Source organism: Syngnathoides biaculeatus, chromosome 15 (genome assembly GCF_019802595.1).
Source record: "Syngnathoides biaculeatus isolate LvHL_M chromosome 15, ASM1980259v1, whole genome shotgun sequence".
Lineage (NCBI taxonomy): Eukaryota > Metazoa > Chordata > Actinopteri > Syngnathiformes > Syngnathidae > Syngnathoides > Syngnathoides biaculeatus.
The window spans coordinates 10,940,258-10,955,065 of NC_084654.1; the positions used below are offsets into that span (position 1 = coordinate 10,940,258).

Genomic DNA, 14,808 nt, shown 5'->3' on the forward strand with positions numbered 1-14,808 from the left:
TTTTCCCTCTTCCCACTTTTCCCTTCTGTCCTCACCTCCCCATATTATCTATTCTTAGCCACTACACAACAACTGGACTCTGAGCCTAAGTTTCAACACAAAACTAAGGTTTCTTCTTCTCCCCCCCCCCCCCACCCCCCCACCCCACCCTTTAGATTCAGCAGTGGGAGCAAAATCTGGAGAGGTTCAACTTGGATCTTTTTAGGATGCGCTGTTACCTGGCCAGTCTTCAGGGGGGTGAGCTCCCCAACCCAAAGAGTCTGTTAGCAATCGCTAGTCGCCCTACCAAAACTACCCTTGGCCGTCTTGGGATCTTCTCTGTTTCATCTTTTCATGCACTGGTAAGAAAGCAAAGGACAGGGGCCATGAGGGACCATGATGAATAACTGTGTAAATACTTGTAACATTCCTTTGATTGTAATTAACATGTTGAGCAGCAACCTTTAAAATTTTATCAATCTCTTGCAAATGGACTCTTATGGAAACCTGAAATCTTTAGATGGTGTGATTCGAAAGTATTTTTAGAGTTGGTTGATTATAGTCCTCATGTTGTTCTTTTGTTCAGATTTGTTCCAGAGATGAGGCCACACTGCGTAGACGCTCATTGTCACGAACCTTTCGAAAGCACAAGCGAGGCATTTTCTCTTCCCTCAAAGGGCTTGACACCTTGACAAAGAAGAGCAAAAGGGTCTCTGCATCACAGGTATGGCTCAACACAATATTGGTAGTTTTTGCAAAGATATCAGGTCAATACATTTATAGATATTAATGTGACACAATGATAATGTGCCTTAGCACCTTAAAGAAGTGATATCCATTTGATAAAATCGTGAACATTTAAATAAAAAAATCCAGCACACAGTCCATCTCTTAAACTTACTGGACTGTAAATGTTTCAGTCCTTAAATGTTGCAAAATGTAGTTAAAAATGCCATCAAACTGTTAAAAGATCAAAGATGCAGTGAGTGTTCGTTATTTATGATGTTTTCAGCGTGAAAACTAAAATTTACGTGCTAAAGGGGTTAAAATATTCATTATCCTGAAAAGATGGGTTTCAAAGATGATCAAGTTCCCTAAATCTTCTGAAATATATAATGCAGATAGATTAAAAATGCAGTGTTAATCTTGTCTACCTGTGGTCAAACTCATTGTAGCCAGGACACCCTAAATTGAAATTCTTCAAAAAGTGTTCTGAACTCGCTCGGTTTGAGAAACAGATGAAAAAAAAAAAAAACCCCACGAGAATTAAATCAAGATATATGGACACTTCTGTTCAAGCTATGCGTTGGCGCTCCGACAGCACCAACTCTACCTTTAAAATGACTTCAAAATCATCTCCTCTAAGGACCAGAATAAAAATTTTGTCTACTTTATATAAGAATTTTAGCACAACATGGACATAAAAAGATCCGACATATACAGTGTTCGCCTCTTTTTAATTTTTTTTTTTTTTTACAGGCATGCATCACCTTATAAAAAACATCAAATCATTGTTTGTAAGCTTATGTCCCACCATTTCCTTTCTTGTGTCCACATGCTAGCGTTCTATCAACAAATATAGGAGCAATCATAATCCAGGTGCACAGGTTAAAGTCCTCCCAGGTTTGCAAATACGAATTTATTGACATATGAATCCCCAGTGCGTGCACAGAGATTCACATTTTGAGAGAGACCACAGGAAACAGTTGGTTATTTTCAGATTATCCATCGATCCATTTTCTTTGTTTCTTATCCTCACGAGGGTCGCGGGGAGTGCTGGAGCCTATTCCAACCGTCAACGGGGAGGAGACAGGGTACACCCTGAACTGGTTGCCAGCCAATTGCAGGGCACATTGACACGAACAGCCACACACACAATCATCACAATCATACCTAGGGGCAATTTAGAGTGTCCAATCCATGTTGCATGTTTTTGGGATGTGGGAGGAAACCGGGGTGCCCGGAGGCAACCCACGCAGGCACAGGGAGAACATACAAACTCCACAAAGGCGGGGCTGGGATTGAACCCGGGTCCTCAGAACTGTGAGGTTGACACTTTACCAGCTGCGCCACCGTGCCACAATCATTATGGCCTGAGATCATCAGCATTTTTTTTTTTTTAGTTTTTTTTTTTTTTTTTTCCCCCGGCTGTTGGGTTAAGCGGAAAGGAGGAACTGTAGCCCTTTTACTGCCAGCACAGTTTTAGTGCTATGTTTTTTTTTCTTATTACAATGGGTATTTATTGAGAATCAAGAGTTGATCAGTCGAACAGTTTCGAGAGGGTAGTGAGAAAAGAAGACAAAGCAGTAAGTGAACAAGATGAAAAAAACTAAAGTATTATATATCTACAGAAAGGACATTAGATATGAATCAGTTGTAATACACCTTTGAGGAAAGGACAGGACAAAATAAGACACAAGGACAGGAGAGGACGCATGCAGGACAAGGGTAATGAACCCGGCTGTACAACTGAAGTGTGGTAGGAGTAACTGTAAATTATCAAAGTCTATAGGAACATAGTCTGAGTGAGGCGATACCCAAGCAATTTGCATATTCATTCAGTTATTTGTCGAAATGACTGAGTGGCCCCAGACCCTGTGAAAACGTGCGAACACATGCAAGTGAAGTGACAATGTTTCGCACGCATCATGACTGACACAAGTGTCCTGTAATTGCTGTGTCTGGACCGTAGAGGATGAGAACCCCCTCCCAATCATTTGAGAGGCAGAGTTGGGGCCCAGGAGACCACCCAAGAGCAGCCAGGGGACGGGACATGTCACCTCCCCTCCCCAGGAGAGTAAGATGCCCCCCAGCCACCTACACTAGCCCCCAAAAACCACCACCCCTTGGCCAGGCATGGATAAACGCTCCACAGCCCGCAAGGGAACACCCTCCACTAGAAGAGGACAAGGAGACTGCACCAGGACCCAAAGAGATGAGGAAGAAACATCCCTAAGGGGCGACTGAAGGGGCCCCAACAGCACTTGCGGAACCTGGGCAACTCTTATCACCAATGCCCTTTCAGGAGCCCCATCTGGTCACGCCCCCACAGAACTGCAAACACGGGGGTCAACGAGAGAAGATCCCCCACCCCATGCATGTGTCCTTTCATCATGCAAATCAGTCTTAAAGTATAAGAAAAAAGAAAGTTTCTTGAGTTATGGGTCAATCAAATTGGTCAGTCAGTAATGAGGTATACTTGTGTGCTCTGTAATTTTAGGAGTTGGAGGAAGTCACTCTTAAGACACAGTTGGCATTATGCTGTGCATGAGGCAGAGTTGGCGCTGCCGCAAAAACATAAATTATGAATAGCCATATGTTGGAGATGGCATTCCCCAGTTTTCACTCAGCCCAGTAGACACAATCAGAAGTTTACTGTTTGGATACTAATTATTAGATGGCCCTCCATTTTTCCCCTCAGGTACAACCACTTTAAGCACTATTGTCAATTCAGCATGAAAGCTAATTGGGAAGAATAAATGGTGTGTTTGTGGGTGTGGGTGTGTTTTGCAGGGGAGAGGGGTGGTAGTGGTTGGGGTCGGTTCCTGGACATCTACTACTTTTTATAGTAGTACTCTTCATTTATTATCTGCCCTGATTGTGGGAAATCCAACTCTAGAGTTGCCTGTGATGACACCCGTCCCAATGACATTTGTTGAAAGATTTGCATACCCCAGCTCTCTGAGCATCCAAACAAGTCCATATCAATTTGATGCATTTATACATTCACAGGCTTTCAAATTGTCTTGAGGTCTAATCCATTTTCCTGCTGTTACCACCCCCCCACAATTTTACTCTTGAGTAGTCTTTCTTATACAACTTAATCCAACCCTCTTTTCCTTAGGGGATAAACAGAAGGGTAGCTGGCAGTCCTTCAACCACTGCGTCCACACTGACTCATTTATGTTGACTTAAGATCATTTAACCCTGCGTTCGACAATCTTGTCCCAGAGTCATGCTTGCCGGTCTTCTCCTCCCCTTTTGTTCGAGTATCATCCCCTTCAGCAGAGCTATAGGTATACAGTAAGAAGCTGGCCCACATTGGGCTGTGGGAAGTAGGCCAGAACAATCTAAGGATTTGTAGGAGAGTTGGTAATGCATTCTAAAATTACCGCTAGTTAATTTACAGCAAAGCAACGCTGTTTACAGTCACTTTATAGTCCTGTAAGGGACATGAGAGTTACTGAAGTACCATCTGGGGTCAGATGGGGTGCTTACTGTCATCTGCCATACCAGCAGGCAGCTACACTGTCAGAAATGATATGCACAATAGAAGTAAATTTCTGACACTTTAGGTACATTCTACACTTAGATCTGCTCGATTTGAAGTCATTTTAACCTCACAGGGTCTCCTAGTTCCATAACTTCAAATACCAAACATCATCAAAGCTGGAGAAGTCAAGTGTCATGATTACATAATTGCTACCTTTGAGGGAAGTGTAATGTCCCCTTTTCTTAAAAAAAAAAAAAAAAAAAAAACAATCCTCTTGATCAGATTTGATACAGCTGCATAGTTTTTTTTTTAATTACAATTTTTTTTTTTTTTTTTTATAAAAGGCTATGAGCAAATACTATATATAGACCAGGGATCCCCAACTGCCATGCTGCAGACTGGTACCACCATTTTGTACTGAAGCGGACCGATCGACTGGCCCCCACCCCCTCCAAGACAAAAACAAACAAAAACCCCTTCTAAAATGTTGACAATTTATCCATAAATAAATCTCTACAGGCTAGTAGTGAGCAGTTACCACACATCAAGTGAAGGCTCATATTTTAATTTAATGATTGTTTTGAGCATTAATTTCATGTTTATTGTTTATTTCGTTCATATATTTCAAAGGTTGAGTGGCCTAGAGTTTCAGGCTCACACAATTATTTCAAGTCAGCACAAGAATCCAGCTGTTTCAGACATTTAATAGGGAGACTTTATTTGTCTGTTATTAGACTAAAATCTTTATCCCACAGTGTGAACTTACAACCTTTTTGCTCATACCTACCGTATTTTATTTAGCACATTCCAAAAGCCTCAAAATCTCTGAGCCCACCATGCACGGCTATAGTTACCTTTACTGAATAGCACCTTTGAGGTCGCATATTGTTACTCAAGTAGGTGGGCACATAATCGCTCATGAGTCAGTGGTTCCCCACTGGCTCCCTCTTAAATGCCTGTCCGTTGATCTCAGGTCTTTGAGAGCGACGCAGGAGGTCAAGCTCATTTTCCGCCTCCCAAGAACACTGAGGTGAGTCATTGTCTTCCCTCATTTTGTCCAGTAAGTTTTTTGGATTTTAGATTTAGTATTTTAAACAAGCGTTCTCCTGTGATAAATGTCATGATAAATTGTTGTCGTGGTGGTAAAAATCATGGCTTTGATCATTGGTATTATTAGTTTTTTTGACTTAAGGTGACTTTTATGTCAATTTCTTGCCCAACAATAAAGCAGACTCCACTTTCATGTCAGTCTGAGATATACAAACAGCATATTTACAGAGCGTCTGCCTCACACTTCTGAGGTCTGGGGTTCAAATCCTGTCCCAGCCTGTGAGGAGTTTGCATATTCTCCCTGTCTCTGTGTTTTTTTTTTTCTGGGAACCCCAGTTTCTTTCCACATCACACAAACATGCATGGTAGGTTAAATGAAGACTCTTAATTGCCCATAGGTGTGAATGTGTGTTTGAATGGTCATGTGACCCGCGATTGGCTGGCGACCAGAGTGTACCTCACCTACTGCACGAAGATAACTGGGATTGGTTCCAGGACTTCCATGACCCTTGTGAGGATAAGCGGCTCAGAAAATTTAAAAAAAATGTAACCGATTTGAAGAGTGTAAGTTTTGGCCATCTGGGTGGCCAGACGTTACAGGTTCTGCGCCCAGGCAATTGAATACTTACATGCCAAGATTAAGGTTGTGAGTCAGTGCTCGGATTCAATGTTCCTAACCTGAAACAAGACTTGTCTCCGTGCTTCTCTGGTTATCTCCAGTAAAGATGTAACCGACACTGTATAACGTAAGCCTTAAATAATGCGGTCATGGGGATTTATGATCAGGTTTTATTGCAAACTCCTTTTGTGTCACTAGTGGATTGCAGAATTCCAATCATCTGGACTCTGAAAATGATTGATTTCACTTGTGCTTTTCCAGCGTTGTCAATTAATGGTTCAGCTACGTATTTGCTAAAATGTAAGCACATTTGCTTCAGATAAAATGTCCTCAAAGCCTTTTTTGGGTAATTAGTCATTTGGTGGTAACAAATGAGCACAATATTCACTATTAGACTGAATGAGTGTCTGTACGTTCCACAGGATGCAATGGTTCATCATCTGTGGAGAATATGACAAGTGTCAAAAACTGCCCCACCATCAAATATTTAGGGTTAGAGTGGAAGTGGTTTGGAAAACAATGTGGTCTTTCATTGGGTAAATGCTTCATGTTGTTTCCAATGTGGGAGCCTCTCCGAGGTAGTGTTTTGATCTTTCCTTTAGTCAGGTTATTTTGATGTGGGGAGTAAGATTTCACGGTGGGAGTAAAGAAGGAAAGACAGTGAGGTTAGAGGATAGCACAGATCTATTGATTTTGCTAACACATTTTCCCCCCTGTCCAAATATCGAGAGTCCTATTCATTGCTTGACAGTATAAAACGTCTTTTTTTAAATTACGTAATCCTATAAGTTGAATCAAGTGACAAGTATATTGGTCTTTAGTGTATAATTCTCATTGCTTCCATTGTCCAGGATCTTATTGATATTGACACGTTGCTATCATTTTATGTGTGTGTGTGTATATAGTACGAGGTGTTGATAAAACACAATTCATTAAAAGGCTAACATGTTAAGTCTTGGGTTAAAATCTCCATTCAGTTTCCACTGATGAGTCGTTCTCCACTGTCTTCTCTAGTGAAAAGGACTTTGGGTGGAGCTTTAAAGAAACTAAAAGTAATGCTCCTCTAATTGATGTAATTGAATGAAATTGACTGAAATTGTCTCCAACATCTTCTTCTTCAAGGCTAGTCAAATCTATTTGAGTTGAACCTGAAGTATACGTGTTCCATGGTTGCTAAGGGAAGCCGAAAGAGTGTGTTTTGCAGAAAGGGTGTAGTATTTATGCAACAGTCACAAAATGTCTTTTTTTTTTTTTTTTTTTTTATTTAAAGAAACTCTGGCGACTGCTTTGGGAGTAGTTTCCGTTTTAGAAAGGAAGGACTGAAATATCATTCTGAGTGTATTTCTCACTGAATGCAAACATGAATAGTGCCCACACACCAACCACACAGGGCACTTGTTGATGTCAAAGCATGTGCCGTCTCCACAGTCTTGTTGGCTCTTGGTGGTGGAAGGTTGACCAGGCAACCGCCCGCCTGTTCTAACCCTCTGTGACCATGAATGGGCGTACAGTGTTAAATCAGCTGCTGCTAAGGTCAGTGAAGGCAAGAAAATCTTAGTTTTCCAGTCACGCCATAACGCTTGGACACAAACGGGGTTGTTAGGTAACCAATTGCAGTGTTGCTTTGTAGTTCATCCTCTGTGAGTAAGCATTGACCTCACTTCCCTAAATGGTTAAATAAAGAAGCAGCACCTTGTGTTCATCCATGCCTGCATGTAAGGGAAAAACACTGCTGGCTTTTTATTTTTGAGGACTAATCATGAACATAGAAAATAAAGTCCATTGCAGTGTTTATCTTGGCAAGAGCTCTTAATAATGTGTGTTGGGCTTGTAGCTAGCACGCTGAAGGTTTTTCAGAGTGATGAGCAAGCACCTTTTTAAAGCGCAAAAAAGCTCATATCAGATTCAAAAGTCCTCGACACCCACAGTCACACACTACTGTACATTAAGAATAACTTGCTGTATTTGGCATGTGCCTAATGCATTTTTTCCTCTCATGTCTAAACCACAGTCATGTCATCTTTTGCTGAATCACTAAACTGCTTCATTCAATGAGGTTTGGGTCATTTGATGTGATGGTTTCCTCAATATCTAGCGCCTTAACAATTGTGGGCACAAGCTATAATTTGATGTCTCCCACAGGCCCATAACGCCACAGTGGCGTGTTTCCCTCCAGAGACACAATGTCTGAAGCATAACCTCCTAGCTGCTCCAAGATGAGAGCTAAAATCTCCCTTGTGAAACTCAAACTTCACTCATAATGTTGCCAGAAAAAAATCAAATGTTTTTTTTCCTCTTTTAATACACTTGCTCATTCATTTCACGTGATTTTTTTTTTTTTAAATAGTGGCTTTTTATATTGATTTTTAGAAATCAAATAATTGTCAGATTGATTCCTAAACCTTCTGTTTGTCCCCTTGATTGCACAATCATTGCTGTGAATATCACATTAAGGGACTGACTCACAACACCAAATAAAAATCTTAAAAGTGGATTATTATGACATACTTGAACCACAGCAAACCACTTCGAGTAATCAAATAAAATTGATTTATGTGCTGTTACTCGGAGCCTATTGCTTTCGCCCACACTTGTTTACTTCTATTTAAACCTTTTTTGTGACATCCCACCCTAATTTATCACCCATCTGTTATACTACAGAGGGTGGATGTGCTCACCAGTATCTACTCCATGTCGCCCTCTGAGGATGGTGTGCGGGATATCATCAGTTCTACCACAAGCATGCTGACCTGTGTCTATATGCCAGATGGCCTGACAGCCCAGGTTCACATTAGAACTGACCAGAAAGCCGCTGACCTCGTCTTTGAGGCTTGCAAGGTTAGTCATTTGTGTACATCGAGGCCCCCCCCCCCCCCCCCCCCCACACACACACACACAAATGTCCTGAATGTTAGTCTGTTAATGTTAAAATGTTAACGGTAAAGCAGTCTTTGTCGGACCATATGCTGTCATTTTGCACTCCCATGTGGGCTAAAAGCAAAACTTGTATTCATCCATGTCAACGTCGCAGGGTTCCATAAGAGTGAAGGATAGGCTGTATGTAATCACTTGGGTTATGCTATTTTGTTTACCACAAAGCTCTCATCACTGAGTGTAAAGTGTGTGAATAATGCACGCCTCTACCGTACTGCAGCTGTCAAACCAAGGGTTGCCGCATGAAATATGTCTGATAAGTATGTGCACACAAGCTGCTGAGCATTAGAATCTCTTGTGTAAACAGGCTAAACAGCTGGACCCAGACCTGCACCGGCTTCGTCTGCGCATCAAGCCTGGCCAGGACACAGAAATTCGATCTGTGGCGCCTGGCGAGCTTGTCTGGGAATTGGTGAGGAGATGAATCAGATACAAAAAGATTTTCGTTCTGCACTTGTTTAACATAGGTGTTTTGATTTGATTGAAATTCCCTGTAGGCTTATGGCCAATTGGAGGTGGTCCCAGTTAATGTGTTTACCCTGCAAATGAGCAGGATAAGTGGCAGTGGAGATTTTGGTAAGTCAAGTCTTGTAAGCACTTTGCATTTCAGCTTCATTCTCGTTCCATCATTCTGGTTCTCTTCCCTTGTCCAGGATTTGCAGTAACAGGACATATTGACAGTCAGAAGAACAGTCGGATCTTTGTCAGTGAAGTGCTCCCTAATGGACAAGGCTTCAGTGAAGGTACCAACAGCAATACCAGAAAGACCAGAAAACTCCATGAACAACAACATACACTGTATTGCCAAAAATATTCTCACCTGCTTTGAATCATGTATGATTTTAAGTAATATCCCATTCTAAGTTCCTGTGGTTTATAATGATGTTGGTCTACCCTTTGCAGCTGTAACAGCTTCAACTATTCAGGCTTTCAACAAGGTCCAACACATTCTTCCAGGAGCATATTTGTGAGGTCCCACACTGTCGGACAAGAAGGCCTGAATCACTGTCCACTCAATCATCCCAAAGGTGTTCTATCGGGATGAGGGCAGGACTCTGTGCAGGCCAACTAAGCTCATCCATGCCAAATTTTCTCATCCACTTTTGAATCTTGCGTTATGCACTGCTGCACAGACATGTTGGAAGAGGTAATACCCAAACTGCTTGTCCACAATCTCTCTGTGTGATGAAGCATTTAGAATTCACCTGCACAATCCTGTCATCAACCCTATAGAAAAAAATTGGATGAATTAGAGGGGAGACTGAGAGCCAGGTCTTCTTTTGCAGCCTCGTGTGTAACCTCATAAATGCATTTTTGGAAACATTTTGATTAATTCCCATGCACACACTCCTGAACCTTGTGGAAAATCTTCCCAGAAGAGTTGAAACTATCTGCATCACTGGGTGGAGTGATATCATCGTAAACCCTCTGGATTAGTAACGGAATGTCACTTAAATCCATATCTGAGTCCAAGCAAGTGAGGAAATAGTTTTGGAAATGTAGTGTATGTGTTACATGCTTCTGGTCCTTATCTTTCATTGTGTTCCGTTTGTGTTCTAGGTTTACGTCCAGGTGATGAAGTTCTGATGCTGAATGGCCGCTATGTATCAGGTCTGGATCTGACCCTGATACAGACACTTTTTGCTGAGCAAACCCTCAACCTGTGCCTGAGGCGGGATGGACCGCGGCCTCAAAATTCTGCCTCTGACCACCCAGTTCCTCCTCTGGCATTCAAGCTCAAAGCAAAGTCCTCCTCAGGTACTGAAGTACAGATGCAATCATATGACTTGAAAATTCTCCCAACAGTATCAAATCCAGATATCAATGTGATTATATGATCTCATCTTGAAAAGGCATGCAGCTGGAGAAGTATGTTTGACAGTTGTTAGTATTGACTAAAAATGGAACGTGTACTCATCACAAGTATTGGTTGATATTGGAGGGAATTTTATATGGACATGCGCTCATTTCCTCTCCCAATTGTCTCACCTTGTCTTGTTGACAGATCAGTCTTGTTTTTTTCTATGAAAGGCTGCTATATTTAATTCACCATTAATTAGTGACAAAATTATTTCTGAAATTGGAATTGGTTATGCATAATGTTCAAGCGCAGACCTGAACCTGTGATTTTTGATTCCAAGAAAAAAATGTACTTTACAAAATAAACAAAATGACCCATTAATAAGCTACATGATTAAAATTAAATCAACCACACTGTGCGGATCACATTTTCCCTCAGCATGTATGCATTGTCATGCCTTTTTTATTGTTTTTATTTCTCAAAACAGTCAGAACATTTTACGTTATCGTGATGGTAGTAATTCATTTGCATAGCCTTTCCTTGGTGTATCTTTAATTAAACTCTAAGGGATTAAAGACTTGAAAGCCTCATTACAGTAAACGGTGTGATCAAAGAGCCTGCAGTTTTCTTGTCAGTCTTTAGAGGGCGCATGATCCCAGGCTGTCTGATCAGGCAGCAGGGAGGTAAACTCTGAGAGGAATTAGTAGTTGTCAAACATAAATTCCTTTGAGAAAATGGTCTTCTCTCTTGATTGTGTAAGATGAATTCAGACTGAATATCTTATTTGGCTGTCTGTAATTTGATTGACTACAATTGCTGGTTCAGAAAGGACACGTTTAGCTCTGTAGGAGGTCCAGAAGTTTTCTTTTGTTTCCTGCTGCCAGATTGGCTTACCTCCCAGTCTACAATCAGGGATAAAGTCCTTTCATGTGCCAACTGCTACACAGTTTGGAATGAGAACCTTGAATTTAATGAGCTGCAGTCCATATCAGAACGCACTTAAAAATATCTTGTTGCGTGGCTCTCCAAATTTACATTACCAAGGCTTTCAAGAAAGTACTGCCAATGTGTGGGTTTTTTTTCTCAGGGGCACAATGACAAACATTAGATGATTGGATTTAGATTTTTTTTTTTTTTTTTTTTTTTTTTAGGTGAAATGACTGAATGCCATTGTCATTTATAGACCTTCCACAGTGCCTGTTGGATGCCTTTCATGGCTTTCATACCTGATTATTTGTGTTTTGTAGTGGTAACTCAAATTTTATAAGCACACAACTTAACCCACTCTCTCTCTCTCTCTCTCTCTCTCTCTCTCTCTCTCTCTCTCTCTCTCTCTTTCTGCAGACTTGTGCACTGCAGCGGTGGGTAGTGAGTCCATGTGTGCCAGGATGGAAAGTCTCTCCCACTGCGCATACAGGCCTGTTCAGATCAGCAAGGTGGGTGGAGCTAAAGGGTGTTTCCATTGTCATGCAGACACCCACTTCACATACAGTGTGTGTCTTTTATTCCAGAACGTGTGCGTGTCCACGTGGGCTGTCACAATGGCGGCCATGTGGCTGTCTGAAACCAGACGGGCACCAATTTCGCATATTCCCATAATTAGAATTCTCCATCATAACCACTGGTACAAACACATCTTATTACTGCCATGCAGGGTGATCTGTGAGGGGAAGAAATAATCCTCAAACACATCTTGTTTTTCTATATCTGAGAGGATCACTGGCATGCATTTCGCAGCCTCTTGACTAACAGTAACTCAACAGCTAACACACATTCTCAACTACTTGCTGCATGTACACATTGTCAGAGATGCAGCTTAGGGCCAAATAAACAGTTGTCAGATAGCCCCCGTTATCCTGACATTCGCTCAAACATCATCTTATCAGCTGTGGTGGCAGGCATCATCTTTTCAACATAGTATTCCCCTCTTCTCAATAAATTTTGCTTTCTGGTTGAAGACAATCATGCAGCTCTTCTCTTCTCATGCTCTTTTGAAATATCTCTTCTATAAACATGCCAAATGGTAGTCCCTGATGAAGTATGGCAGATTGGGCTTCAATTTCTTTCTTGGTGGTTGCTATATATCTAGTTGTTTTTTTTCAGTAGCTAAACTAATTTTAATGAACTCATTAAAATGAGTGTGAGCCTGAGCCTTGTGAGAGGTATTCCTCATTGTTGTAATGCAATAGGGGGAAGTGAGTATGCTGATGTTTATTGAGAGTGGTAAATGAGTCTGTATGGTCATCATGAAAAGCCATCTGTTAATGATGTAGACATGTCTGGAATCATCCAAGCCTGTGTGTGTGTTAACCAATGTGTGTGTTCATGCATATTCATTCATTGTCTTGCATCAATGCATGCAATGCAATTCCACGTTCTGTTTTGCAAATTAACTGTTGTACACATCAGGAATGACACCACTGATTGGAATGATCACTACAAAGAATGATCTGTGGTATTCTACTCATTTTCACTGATTGTTGATTGTACTGTACATTCAGGGAAAATGTCTGGAAACCATTTCAATTGTAATGGCTACTATAACTTGCCAAAACTTCACCTCAGGTCATATAACAAAAGTAGAGGGCAGCCTCATCATCTTCACTTAGCTCTCCTGTTATTGTCTCTTGAGTTCTTTCTAGTGGCAACTAAATTGACTCATAATCCCTCTGCAGTGCACCACTGCTGCCCAGGCTTGGCATTTGTTTTTTATAGAGGAACGAATGGAAAAAGTGTGTCTGTGTGTTTTCTTGGGAAAGGGGCTATGAATGAATGTGCTGCATGTGAATCTCTTCTTTTGTCATTCTATACAGAGTTAAAATGATTACCTCGATTACACACTAGTGTCTTGGAACACCTCCTTAATTCCACTGACACGCCTTCCCCAAGAGGAAACAGAGTCTGCAGCAGTTCCCAGCACAGTATGAGGCGGCTGTGATGAGAATCAGCACTTGAAATCTGAGACCATGGTCCTCAGTCGGCAAAGGATGGCATGCCCTCTCCAGGTCGGGAATGAGATCCTGCCCCATGCGGAGGACTTTCTATTGGTCCGCTGTGGTCAAGAAGGAGCGAAGCTCTCAATTTACTGGTCTATCTATGTTACTACACCTCACCTATGGTTAAAGCTGACTGAAAGAACAAGATCCTGGATACTCGTGGCCAAAATGAGTTTAATCCACAGCGTGTCTGGGCTCTCCCTTAGAGGGAGTGTGAGAATCTCAGTCATCTGGGAGGAGCTCAGAGTTCATCGTCTGTTCCTCTGCATTGAGAGGAGCCAGATAAGGTGGCTGGGGTATCTGATTCAGATGCCTTCTGGATGCCTCCCTGGGGAGGTGTTCTGTGCACGTTCCATTGGCATGAGACCCCGGGGATGACTCCGGACACACTGGAAGGATTACGTCTTTTGGCTGGCTTGCGAACTCCTTGGGATCCCTCCGGAAGAGCTGGATGAAGTGGATGGGGAGAGGGCATCGCTGCTGAAGCTACTGCCCCCATGACCCGACCTCGGATAAGTGTTAGAAAATGGATAGATGGATTCTAAAATCGAATAAAACATAACAATCATGCTGTGTATTGTAGAGGATGAGGTCATGGATCTCTGGTAGACTGCCACCCTGCATGCTTGATGTTAAGGGACCATTAAATTGTAACAGATGAACACTGTTGTATTTATAGCCATGCAAAGTTTGACATAAAATAGTTGCCTGCAATGTCTTCTATGAACCAAAAGATTAAAGCTCAGTCAGACATAAAGCCTCTTTGTCCAGACAGACATTTCTGTAAGAGCATTTAAATTGACTGACGCGCTTTGACTGGAGTCCTTGTGATTCTGGCTGTTAAGTCTAGGTAATGATGCTATGTAGCTATCCGCTTTGTCAGGTTAACCATTTCCTTATTTTCATTTTAGTCTTGTCGTTTTAAGATAGCCCTCTAATAAGAGGGGATTTTAAAATCTTAATATGTGACAAAGAAAAAGTGAAAATATTCAGTTTCAGGTTTCCTCTTGGGTCTTGAACTTCAAAAAGTTTAGAGTTGTTGCCTTTAGATATTAGATGGTACCACTTTGAAAAAACACAATCTCCTCTTGCTCGCAGCTACAGTCGTCCCCTCTCTTTAACTCTGGTGAATCTGCTTTAAGTGCTTATGTGGGTCTGTTTTTCGTGGAGCTGCAACTCTGGGAGGTGTGTGTTATGACTAAGCCCATCAGCCGCT

General features: G+C 41.7%; 1 protein-coding gene across 6 annotated transcripts in view; it reads left to right on the plus strand.

The window, feature by feature from the left end:
* tiam2a (TIAM Rac1 associated GEF 2a) overlaps positions 1–14,808 on the plus strand; it is an 81,731-nt gene that overhangs the window by 37,243 nt on the left and 29,680 nt on the right. For 5 of the 6 annotated variants that reach the window (XM_061842924.1, XM_061842925.1, XM_061842927.1 and 2 more), the window contains 9 exons: positions 156–341; positions 566–703; positions 5,166–5,222; positions 8,523–8,699; positions 9,103–9,207; positions 9,293–9,371; positions 9,449–9,538; positions 10,356–10,553; positions 11,941–12,032. In XM_061842924.1, coding sequence (XP_061698908.1) covers positions 156–341; positions 566–703; positions 5,166–5,222; positions 8,523–8,699; positions 9,103–9,207; positions 9,293–9,371; positions 9,449–9,538; positions 10,356–10,553; positions 11,941–12,032 — 1,122 coding nt within the window. The remainder of the gene's footprint in view (positions 1–155; positions 342–565; positions 704–5,165; positions 5,223–8,522; positions 8,700–9,102; positions 9,208–9,292; positions 9,372–9,448; positions 9,539–10,355; positions 10,554–11,940; positions 12,033–14,808) is intronic. The other variant, XM_061842928.1, reaches the window with a different exon arrangement.